A 13,708-nucleotide genomic window follows, 5' to 3' on the forward strand; every position below is an offset into this window, starting at 1 on the left:
CCCGAAGACGATTGTGGATACTAACAATCGAAACGTCGTGACGTAACTTGGTTTGAAATCTTTCAATTTTTAATTTTTATTTTTTATTTTTTGTTAATCATAATTTTTAACTTTTTTCAGCTTTTATTATTATTTCAATTTTTTTATTTTTTTGGTAGTTGCTTGTATGTTTTTTTTTGTAATTTTCAATTTTTTGTTTAATAAAATTGGTATATTCGGTTAATCTTTTATATTCTTTAAAATATTTTTCAGGGATTTCAAATCAATTTATATTATATTAGACAACGGAAGTCTGAACTGATGAAATTAACTTTGACATATCAAGCAACCCTTGTCGAAATTTTTTTCATAAAGATATAAATATGGAACACTCAGTAACGAGAGAATAATAATAATAGAAAACGAAATCATAAAAAATATTTGAATTAGGTCATATAACATGCATTATCAGATACTATTCAATATTTCTTGGGTATAATAGTCGTTTTTTGCGAAAATCAAACAAAATGAAACTTTTCCTAATAGATACATAATAGCTATTTATGTAATCAGTCACAAAAAGTGAAACGTTTCTCAGAACAATAACTATTTCCGTTATTGTATTAACGGCAGTGAAAATGTCAGACATGAATTTCATCACCAACACCATTCTTCATTTTACCACTAAAAAAAATTATGAACATCGGCAGACTACCCTTACGGAAAATCACTCAGTGTTTTCTTACGTTATCTGTTAATCCCCACTTTCTAATACAAGATTTATGAAAGCCCTCGGGCATGTGATCATTATCTATTCCCGTGCAGTGTAATGGAGCGAGATGATTGAGCGATAAACGTTGTTTCAGATCCGATGGACTATTTCCTGCTCGATGCAGTAACAGGAGAGCTGCGAACCGCACGGCCCTTGGATAAGGAGGCGGTTGATAATACCGATGGCGTCCTGAATTTAACTATAAGGGTGAATATGCGACAGGAATATTCATGAGTAGATTTAAGGATTCGAGCTTTTGGGGGAAATTATAAGTATTTTGAATATGAATTGGGTTCAGATAGAACATCTGATTCTCTGATGGATCTGATAGAATAAAATAGGAAGTCGTGCACAGCGAAAGGACATGTCGACAGTCCCAATTTCAATAATTTTGTCATAATTTTTCATTAGCTGAACCCACACTTGACGAACATTGTTATGGAAGAAAAGCTCGCAATATTTTCATTTTTGAAATTATATTTCAATATTGTGAATACATTACAAGATAAAAATCAATGACTTATTAAAAATTATGAGAGGCATTATCATGGATATTTCTCGATATAAGATATAGATATGAAATATTATATTTGCAGTACGCAGACATGGAAGAAAAACTGCAAAACTTCTATAAAACATAAAATATTGTGTGATAGAAAAGTTACTTGTTTACAATTGCATACTTTTGAGCCCCTTTTAGGTAACTACGAACATTCACAAATGAATAATCTGGGCAATAATGTTGAGAAATTGAGTCGCTCTTCCTCTGTTAGCTCTCTATGATTCAGTTCAATCTAATATGGGAAAACTTAATAATTATTTTTCAGTAGACACCAGATATATCTTTTTTGTTAATAGATGATTGTTGATATGTTTTCGATGTTTTCTCGACGAGAAAATGAGCTTTTAATGTCACTGACTACAACATTTCTGAAATTATTATTCAGTAAAAATACAGAATTGCACTGAAAATATTCCAAGGTAAATTATAAATTTCAGCAGTACTGAGTTTGATAATTGATATGGATAAGTAAGGGTAGGGTAGATCTACAGAAAGTGGTCTATTTGACCCTTCTATTCAAACTCGACCCAGACAATCACGTTTTTCAACGCAAGGGAAAAAAGTATATCACTATAGACCCCTCTACGATAATAGAGTTCCATACTGAGTCCACTAATATTTCTCATATATATTAATGATCAAAACTATAATGTATGCTAATGATACATCTTTGAGCAAACTATTAGGTGAATTTGATTGCCTTCAGCACAGCTTGAATATAATTTTGGAAAAAGGGGGTTGATAATAACGACTAGAAACTAAATGAACGAAAAACTGAATCTTCAACTTTGGAAATCATGTAATCAGGAGTTTAATTCAAATTTGAAGTGGATAGGTCATATAAATAACATGTGCAATAGATTGAGTAGGGCAATTTATGCGATGAGGATAATAAAAATTCAATAAATCAAAATGTAGCGCTGATAACATGTCATTCCCTTTTCCATTCATTTCTCAAATACGGGATTCTCTACTGGAGTACAGCATGAAAAAATTATCTAAACAAGGTATTTACTATCCAAAAAACTGCCGTAAACCTGATGAAAGTTGCCGACCGTTATGCAAAGTTCTATAAGTTATTACTGTATATTCATCTATCATATTTGAGAACATTTTAAATATCAGGAAAAATTTCAATGAACATCGCAACTTACACAGACATGCATCATTACAATATAAGAAATAAGACAGGATCATGTACATGAATCAAATACACTTAAGATAACTGAAAATGTAGGTATTACTTTCCAAAATTCAATGTCTTATATCAATATGGGGAATAGCAACACATTCTTTATTGAAACCAATCGAAAAACTTCAGAACAAAATTATAAGGTGACTATTCAGTTCAAGGAGCCCACAGTAAACTTGTATAAACCAAAAATATTATTAGATTTGTCATCCTTACATAAGTTCAAATTATGCACCTTCATTAATTTGGCCAAAAATACAACCATTTGAAAAGATGTTCAGGCAATCTAAAATTAATGAAAATGAAAACAAATATTGGGCAAAATTCCATTTATTATGAAGGTATAAAGTTTTACAATGAGGTACCGATTGCCTAAAAAAATTATGAACAAAAATTCAGGATTAATTTGAAAAAATATTTATTATCTGATGAGTGCATGTATGTTCATGTTGATGATCATATTCAAAGATATATGTATGTATTGAACACTTAATTGATCGAAAGTGTTCCGTTGGATATCAAGTAATATTTTTATCTTCTCCATATCAGAAGTCTTGTCACTGTCACCCAATGTTAAACATGTTCGAAATTTAGAATAAATACTGCAAAATGTAGAAAGATGGATTGGTTGCAAACAGTGAGAGTATTGATGAGTTTCTAGTATATTTCAGAAAGTTTGACACAACTTGACTTTTGCAAAAGTAATGTTGTATTCAAATATTTCTGTGATTTGAATCAAACGGGTGATTGATTTTTGGGAATGAAAGGTTTTGGCTTACGTGTAGCTCATGCAGAAAAGTAACTTTCAGACACAAACTGGAAGAAAAAGTCCTCTCGAAAGAACTATTTTTGTATAAACACTGAATTGAAGATTCTCATTTTTTTTGTATGATGATAGAGAAGTAAAAAGCCAAATACTTTCTTTTCCAAAATTTTTTACGATACAGTACTTACTTTCACTATTTTCTTTTCTATATTTCATTAAAGGTATACTCGACGTATTCAATCACCGCGTGGGTTTGATCATACGTTGCTCTACCAAAATATAAACCTCACATCCCCAAAATAGAGACATTTTCAATTGACCGATTGATGTCCAGTGAATAACATCCGATCATTCACTTTGTGTTCGTAATCAAAAGTATTCATTACCATAATCGAATCGTTTTCAGGCTCACGAAATGATCAACGGAGTTAAAGGTAATGACCCCTTGACCGTTACAACAGCCCAAGCTTCCATTAAAATCAGAGATGTTAATGACGAGCCACCAGAATTCAATAAGAGGGAATATTTGGTGGAAATTCCCGAGAACATTCAAGAAGGGTCAGCTCTGCCGGGATTAGATATGACTGTGAAGGATCCTGACGAGGTAAGATTAATGTTCCCCATCTGATTCATTTCAGTAATGGAGCATTTAACTTGACAGATTTGTTCTGAATGTTGTAGTAATGCCATGGTTTCTAGGTGGCATGACAGTCAAAAATCAAATATACAGTGTGACACACTTAAGATGTAGACACCCCTGTATTTTTCATTTTTTTAAAGCAGAAATTTGATTTTTTGTACAGTCATAGACCTTTATGGGCTGGCAGGCAGGTGTGCCGTAGTTCTTGTCGATTTCGTGGCCTAGACTTGTATATCCTATTCTTGACAGTTCCCCAGAAGTAAGAATCGATTGGAGTTATGTCAAGAGAGCGAGAAAGTCACTGTTTATATGGGCTACTTTCTAATGGAAAATGTTCGTTTTACCACTCTTGAACCATCCAAAAATTTTGAACGGAAGCTCCGTCTAGCTGAAAGTACATCTTTTGTCGCACATTGAAGGGTATGTGTGATTGATGACTTGTTTACTTTATGGTAATTGATGATCACTTAAATGAAATGAATAAAAACACTTTTGGCTAAATACCACTGGTAGATTTTATTTACTCGACCGGTTTTGGGTTTGACCTCTTATCAAGTATAAAACTGAAATCTGCATTTTTTAATATCGGTTTTTTTAAAATGCTATTATGTATTTCAGTTGTAGTCTATAATACATTGTCATCAGTGTTGCTCGACTGGCTGATTTAATATGTGTGATTGATGACTTGTTAAGATCACACTGATGACAGTGTATTATAAACTATCACAGAAAAGTCAACCAGTAAGTCCACTCCCACTACTTTCATTCATAAATTCACAAAGTTCTCGGTGACCTCCAAACGAAGTGAGAAGCCAATTTCGTTCTTTAACCATAGGCGTGCGCTTATATAATAATGTCTTTTTTACACCTACTATTTTCTAATCACTTAATGATAAAACAAACAACCATAACCAATTAGAAAAACTGAAAGCAATAATAACAACAGCTAATAAACTAAACACAATATCAATTTCCGACCGTTTATTATAACTAATCCGATGCCCGTTGTACTGTCGAATCCTTCGATACTACAACACTGAACGCATTGATTGAGAATTTCATCCTAAGAGCGGTTGAAGGTCCTCGGCAAGTCGAACGGATCACGTGGTAAGTGGGCCTACTGGTTATATTATTCTACTGTGGCCTTAGGCTGGGGTTGAGGCTGTCACTTGGGCGTTGTATTGCGAAAATTTCGGTCCATGCAGGTCTACGCATGTACAAAAAATCAAATATCTGCTTCCAGATACAGGAGTGTATCCATCTTAAGTGTGTCACACTGTAGAAAGCGATCTTCCAGAATATATATACGAATAAAATGGGTTATCAAGTTACATTATATGTGTTATAAAATCACTTACTTCTACCAAATTCATAAAGTTCAGTAAAGAAAGGCATATTGTTCACATATATGATATTGTGCTAAAGATAATATTAACACGCCTGGGAAAGTTATACTGTAGTAAAACTGTAGACTCCAAACCAAATTCTATTCCCAAACACAAGAACTGCAATACTTTTCCCGATGCATGTTTCACCAACCAAGGTGACGTTTTCAGAAACAGATGTATGAATGTTGAATTGATCAAAAGCTTCCCTACAAAAATACAATTTTCATATCCCTCATAGAAAAACTTTCAAATGATCGATTGATTTCTAGTCAATGACGTCCGATCATCCGTTGTGTATTCATAAACCCAGTCAAAACTAGTAATCGCCATAATCAGATGGATACCATTGATGAAGAACACGCTAACTTTATAGGTGAAATGTACAATGAAAAAAATTTGATCGATTTCTATTCCTCTTCTTCACATTCTATTAACCTCTCTCTATGGGATAAAAGCATATCAAAAAGAAGCTATTCTTTACTGCAAGGATGCCTTGAAGATCGAAATGATCTGAATTCAAATATAATATTAGCAGTAATATTTACCAGAAAAAGGTTGTCGAAGCCCAATTATACATATGCCAAAAATTTCATGTTCAGAGAATAAACAGGTTGTTGGGAGGTCTAACACACTCAATTATTAACTTATTTGCACACCAATAGATAATATGGATTCGTTTGAACATAAAACCTTCTGATATATGCATTATATATATATATATATATATATATATATATATAATGATAAATGCATTATTACAAAGGTATTTGGTTTATCTGACAAAGTGTCCAAAAGGCAGTCTGAATTACCCAAAGTAAAATCCCTGAGAGATATCAATTCCTTATAAGAATTTGAAGATTATTTCAAAGTATTGGCCAGAAAGTAATCTACAAAAAATATCGAATATTGAATTACGGGTAACCTGAAATTTTATCGATTTATTTATGATAGTGGCACACGACCAATTATTATACAAGGTGAGTCAACAAGATTCCCTAGGTCCATTGCTATCAGAGGAAACAGTATATGAATGAGTCATTCGATTTCATATTTTTTAGCTCTCTAACAAATTTTTGTTTTCGAATTTCCATTGCGTCATTGCCAAGTTATTCTAGAAAAACCTATTTTGCAGACAGTATATTTTTAATTCACCACCCGCAAATTACGTGGTACCAGATATCAAGAAACGTGCCTTATCTACAGGAGCCCGAAACTTTGCAAACTCATTATATTTCAAATATTTTAATAATTGTCTTAATAAATATTCATTCTCTGTACTGCTCTCGAAGAGAATAAACGCTTTTTGATTTTGTTTTCAAAAACTAAGTTCTCAATTTCCAATACATTGACGCAGTCGGTAGGATTATCGCGGTCGTGAAAAAGAACATTTATATTGTACCAAAAATCGTTTTCGTGATTTTGAAGTTTCAACTTCTTCAGCGAGGATCGAAGAGATTCAAGGAGCTCTCTATAGAAGAAAGAATCGGGGAAGGAACCAGAAGACTACAATTACTAAACTGTAAGTGCCAAATTCCTTTTCGACTTTCCTAAACCCTCTTTTTAAGGACTTTGGGAAAGATAGGGTAGTGACCTTAATTCCAACTGAATATTGGATATTGACATTACATTACTTGCGAAAATAACAAATTATAATAATAAATATAGTGAATTTGAAAGTTGAATTGTTGCCGCTCGATAAATACTGAATTCTATTGATCAAAATCAAAACTTTATGAACGATATTAAAAATATTTTGTAACTTTTAAATAATCTGTCAGTCGAAGACACTAATCAAAACATTCCAATCATCCAACCAGTGGAACCTCAAAGGATCGACTGGAACCTTTTTAAATCTCCTTTGGAAAACATCAAACCCTACGATGAGGATAGTAATACTCTTAATAAATTCATAACTCGTTGTTAAACGATTATGTCATCTATGAAGATGCTGCTTTTCAAAAACATATACTTGAATGCATCCAAGAAAAATTAGTAGGAAAAGCAAAAGCAATGGTAGGAAATAGGATAGAATTGAATACATAGAAAAAAGTGAAAAATGCTCTTTGCCAAAGTTTTTCAGATCGCAGGGACTTAAGATTGTTTAGTTCAAGAACTCACGAGAACTCCCTTATAAGGGAGAAAACCTTAATAATTTTGGGAGACGAATACAACTGCTGAAAAATAGTGTTGTCCAGAGAATAAGTAATGATGTCTATTGAACCGAACCCGAAAAATTATGTCATATTATTCAATACGATAAAACAGCACTGAGTACCTTTATTGCAGGGTGTACTGGAATCCTGAAAATTAATATGCATATTAAAAAACCAGCTTCACTGGAAGACGCAATGGCGTATGCAAAAGAATTTGAAAACTTTGAAAGAATGAATGGAAGTTCAAACAATACAAAGAATACAACTCCCAGTACTAATTTGGTCCCTAAACCACAATTTGGTAATACTTCACAAGGGCATAATTTCAATAACCAACATTATTTCAATCACCAACCCCACTTTCAGCAATACCCTCAATTTTCTGCGAATTTCAACCCTTTCCAGTCACAATATAGTCAAAAACTAGTTTGACCAAATCAGCCTATACCAGTTCAACCTAGGCAACAACAAACTAGGTTCCCAACGAATCGTGACGTCTTCGGACCACCAAAAAGTGTCTTCAAACCGAATCAAATACCACAAAACCAATTACCTAAACCCGAACCAATGTCGACAACCTCGAGAAATCCAACTGTAGTATCAAGACACCGACAATTTCAAAATCACAGATTTAAAAATTTCGGAAATACTGATATGAATTCAAATGGACAACAACGTAGGAGTTCAAACGTTGTTTTCGAAGAATTACATTCTAACGAATATGACAATCAATTCGTGCCAGACCCTTTCTATCCTAATGAAAATTTATATTTTCCACCTGAGTGTCAACATGATCAATATCAAAATTCCTACGATTTTAATACCGAAATACCCAAACCTGACGAAAATATAGAATTTGATAATGACCAAGAACAAAATTTTCATTCGGACAACCAAGCCGAAAACGTGACATAGAAGAATTTAATGTCTTCTCAGACAACGCTCTTCCTCACATAGAAATTCAAAATCCCAAATCGAAACTCTTGATCGATTTATGTTGCACTGTACAAAATTTTTTACTGACGTAGAAACTTTGAAGGAACAAAAGCAAAAGCTAGAGTATTATTACATATACAAATCCGGTCTTAGAGGGATGAACGAAGTGAAAATGTCATTAGGTTCACGATATTATTGGTCGAATATGTCTATAGATATAGAGAATTATATCATCAATTGTGAAACATGACTAAAAAACAAATATGACAGAGATCCCCCTGCCATTAAGTTCAATTTGACCCTCACTGCATTCAAACCTTTCGAACATACCCTTTAAAGTCGATAACAGGAATATCAATTGTTGAAGGTCTTTTGAATTTTGTAACTCATCATGGGTTACCTCTAAAAATCACAAGTGACAATAATCAAGATTCAGAAAATTTCTGATCTCTTCACCGTATTCAACTTCATTTCACCACAGCGAAGAATAGCAACTCAAATTCCACAGTAGAACATTTTCATTCTATTAATTGAACATTTTCGTTGTTTAAGAGAAGAAAATAAAGACCTCACTCCAGACCAATTGGTAAAATACACTATATTGAGCTATAATAACTCTATACATAGTGTAACCAAATTCACTTCATTTGAAGTTATCAAAGGACATATTGACGATTCTAACCCTTTCAATATGAACGATAACGTTATTATATCGAACTATGTTCAAAATCACAAAGAAGTTAGCAAACATATGTACGAAAATATACAAAGAGCAAATCAAACAACCAAAGAAAAAATAATGACCAGAACAAATGAAAAAAGCTCAAAGCCCCACAATACACGGGTCGAAAAATAGTTTATATAAAAACTAAACCCCGACACACAATCCGGAACATATCATAAAAGTTCCGCTAGAAAGCCCAGAAATATTAAAGAACAAACATTGTTACAGGAAAGTCAAGAGGATGAAGTTTCTGCTCCTTTGCCTGGTCGTTCAACTATCATATTGTAAGGATGACATAGACGTTACCATACTAGACAATTTCATCCTTCCAATACAACTAGGAAACACTAGACTCATATACACTAAACATACCTTTTTCTATTTGGACCTTAAAATCATTATCGATCAGATTCAAAATTTGGATAAAAATTTTGAATCAATCGATAATAGTATTTCCAAAGTTAATGTAACTAACCTAATATCTTATCACGGATTATCTGAAAATATGCTGCTCAGAACTGAATATTTCATTACCATTTTACAGAGAAAAATCAACAATCTATTAACCTCATTCCATACTCGCGATTAAAGAGGGCTAATCAATGTAGTTCGTAAAGTAAACAAATGGCTTTTTGGCAACCTCGACTCTGATGACGAGGAACGTTATAATAACGCTATTAAAGTTTTGGAAAATAATCAGGAAAAAATCATTCACGTAACCAATCTTCAAATTTCCTTGTCTGAAACATTAATAAACCATTATAAGAAAACCATTAGAATTTTCAGCGCGAATCAAGAGAAGTTCGAGAAGTTTCGGGATTTGGAAAGATTTCAGGTAACGATTAGGGATACAGTGAGGAATTCCGATAATTACCTTAGTTTTCAAGAAACATTATTACAATTGAACTTAGACTGTCAAAATTTGATAAACTTCATAGATAATATCGAAAATGCCATTATGTTTTCAAAACTGAACACTTTACATAATTCAATTGTATCTACTACTGAATTTCAGGAGATGGCGACATATTTAATGAAAATATATAACCAAAATCAAGTTCCAAATTTCAAGAATACACTCACGTATTACCAATTTTTGGGAACGCAAGTCAGTTTTGTCAATACCAAATTGATCTTTGCAATACACGTCCCGATTGTTAGGCCCGAATTCTTTTAATTCTATCATGTATATCCTATTATCCAAAATCCCAAATACTCATATTTGGCACGGAACCAGGTAGATATCCAGTTTGAAAAAGAAAAGATTGCCCGTTTTTAGAAAACACATATTACTGCCCGGAGAACTTCGCGCCACCGGATATCTGCACACTTCACCTTTTTGAAGGAGAAGCCTCAAAGAAATGCCATATTTTGGAAATCAACCTGCAAGATTCCATTGTAGAACAAGTAACACAAGTATTGATACTCGCTTTCAAAGAAAAACGTCTATATTTCAAATGTAAAATAGACCAATACCTAGAAATCAATTCTCCAGTATTGATCAGAATCCCACAATCATGCGAAATCCAAATCCATGATACAACATATGTAAATGACATTTATATCCAACAAGGATAACCCATGATTTTTCCAAATTGGAAATGACGGACTTGAAAACTCCAAAATACGACACCCCGAATTTCACCAAAATCAACCTTGATGAACTGTACCAAATAGACAGAAAAGCCAATCAACTGAAGCCCATTCAATCGCAACAAAACCAAGGTCCTACAACACCTATTTTTGGGACTATAATATTTGTAATCATCGTCATCGTGATACTGCTGATGAGATCAATCAGGAAAATTATTTTTTCGAATTCGTATTATTTTCTAATGAAACGACTTTTCATAGAAATTGAACTATGAATCGGCATATCATGCATCATTATGCAACGGAAATCCCCCATTTTGTTCGTTGCCTGTACCATCAACAGCGTTGGTCACTGAATGTTTGTGGTGGAATTCTCGGAGAAAGAGTAATCGGTCCGCATTTTTTGGATGGGCATCTTACTGGAAAAAAATATGAAAGAGATCTTCGGCATGAGTTTTCGAATTCATTGGATGGGATTCCATATGGAACAACACTTAGAATGTGGCTACACAAGATAGTGCACCACCACATTTTAAAACTGAGGTACGGGAATACCTCAACGATCCTTCCAGTCAAAAATGGATAGCTAGGGGTGGGCTTGTGGCGTGGCCACCCAGATCACCTGACCTTACTAAAATGTTTTTTGGGGGTATATTAAATGGATTGTCTACCAAACTCATTCAACACCTATAGAAGACTAGAGATTTCAGGGAAATACCAGAGGATATGCTGGAACATGTAGAGAATTCTTTTAAAAAAAGACCTGACATCATAATGTGTTGCAGAAAATGGTCGCCATTTTGAATATCTTTTTGACTCCTCTATTCAATAAAAAATTTAGGCGTAATTAATTGTTCATATTGAAAAAATTTTGAGTAAGTAAAATAAATGAATTTTTTGTGGTTACAACAATTAATGAAACTGGGTATAATTGGTAAAACATTTATTATTTTTGAGATTCCCGAAATTATCATAGTGATGTTAACTGACTATTCTTTAAAAAATCCACTTAATTGCTGTTGACGTGTGAGTGGTGAATAAAAAATTATTGTCTGCAAAATAGGTTTTTCTGGAATAACTTGGCATAGCCGCAATGGGAATTCGAATACAAAAATCCCTTAGAGGGCTAAAAAAATATGGATTCAAATAACATATCCATGTACTGGGTGTTCAATTGAAAAAAAATATAACTTTGGTTGGCCACGCTCAACTGAATCACCAAGTATGCGAGAAAATAATTTTGAAAGATGGCATTTGTCGATATGACTGCGAAAAAAAATTGACCCATTCAAATAATTGTTTTCCCCCATAGCAATGGGCCTAGGGAATTTTGTTGGCTCACCCTGTAGATAGATGTATAAAATGGGTATAAATGAAGCTTATTGTTCTGAAACCATATTCCATATACAGTCAGAAGCTGTACCTCTTCTTCTAATTGCCGCAACAATTTTCAAATGGTTATCCATTTCATAACAACAGCCATAACAAACAAAAATCAAAAGCAGAGTATTTCGTGACTATATCGAAAGTGGCAAAATATGAATCAATAATATCCTGAATAATTACAAATTATAGACAGATGACAGATGAGTCAGTTTCCGTCACATGCTAATAATACTACTTCATACTATACATACTATACATACTATACATACTATACATACTATACATACTATACATACTATACATACATACTTCAATACAACTTAATAATACTACTTTTTTTCTCCTTGGTGTCTCAAGAGAGATCGATATTGGTGCTTATGGAAAATCAAATGACTTCAATGGCGATAACATATAGTATTTTGGGCCTTGTAGGGCTTTCATATTCAAAATGACGCCATATTTGTAGACAATAAAATTTTCAGCAATCAGAAAATGATTTGATAATATCTTTGATTTTTTGATAGCCTGATGAAATATTATCGAAAAATTAATGAATACGTCATGGGAAACCTTTCTTTCGGCTAGAATGTAATTTCTGAAATGATTTGTGGAAATTTTTAAAATCATGGTTCATTAATTTCCTTATTTTTCATCAAATTAAAAAGTAATGAATGTTCATGATTTTTTTGAAGGTAGAAACTCATATCACAGACATTTCTGTTTGGCACAAATACTTTTATTGGTGAGAGAGCTCACGCAATCACTTTCCATGTCATTATTTCATATCTGATGGCAACCGGCCAATCATGAATTTTTTTTTAAAAACATCAAAATATGCTAGAAAATCGACAAAATTTTAGGTCCATAAAAAATCATGTGAAAAAAAATACTCGTACTTGGATCCAATCAAGATGCATGGGATATTCTAAATATTTTAAATCACTAATATGGTAAATTATTTATTCCAGTAAGTAATTCCGTAAGATTGCCGCATCACAAATTTCAAAATATTAATGAAATTACGAACCAGTGCTAACCTAGACTTTATACCGATTACACAGGTTTCATATTATTTTTGATGAATCATAGAACATAATACTTACAGTACGAAAGTGGAAACAGTTTCGTTTCTTTAAATTTTGAAACATTTTCGGATCTTTTGGGGCGTATTTTGTTTCTCTCAAAAAAGTAGATAAGAAACGTTAAATACAGTTTTTCTCTTCTCAATAGTACAGTAAAAATAGATTATTGTAAAATCGAGTTTTTTCATATCACCGAAAGTACTGCAGAAATCAAAATTCTCCACAAAGAACAAATCTTGTTTGCTTCAAAAACTCTACAGAAGTTATCAAATTTTTTCGTTATTATTATTGTTTGGGAATCATTTGAGGAACTTTTCAGGTTCCATAGCATTTTAATGTATTACATAACATAATAGTTATTATACTGATACAACGAAGTTAATAAAACTTTGTAAGTCCCCGGTAGTCTAGTGGTCAGTTCCCCGCCTGTCACGCGGGAAACTGGGGTTCGATTCCCCACCGAGGAGAATGTTTTTTATCTTTATTAGATCTGCAGATGAATGATTTTTGAAATAAATCGAAAAATGAAAACTAT

At 32.9% G+C, this 13,708-nt stretch overlaps 1 protein-coding gene across 1 annotated transcript in view; it reads left to right on the top strand.

Moving 5' to 3' along the window:
* Cad87A (Cadherin 87A) overlaps positions 1-13,708 on the top strand; it is a 106,170-nt gene that overhangs the window by 50,029 nt on the left and 42,433 nt on the right. Inside the window, exons 5-6 of the mRNA XM_074176224.1 lie at positions 846-958; positions 3,678-3,875. Coding sequence (XP_074032325.1) covers positions 846-958; positions 3,678-3,875 — 311 coding nt within the window. The remainder of the gene's footprint in view (positions 1-845; positions 959-3,677; positions 3,876-13,708) is intronic.

This window comes from Leptinotarsa decemlineata, unplaced genomic scaffold (assembly GCF_025532065.1).
Source record: "Leptinotarsa decemlineata unplaced genomic scaffold, Ldec_3_MD MMD2_P_RNA_scaffold_14, whole genome shotgun sequence".
Lineage (NCBI taxonomy): Eukaryota > Metazoa > Arthropoda > Insecta > Coleoptera > Chrysomelidae > Leptinotarsa > Leptinotarsa decemlineata.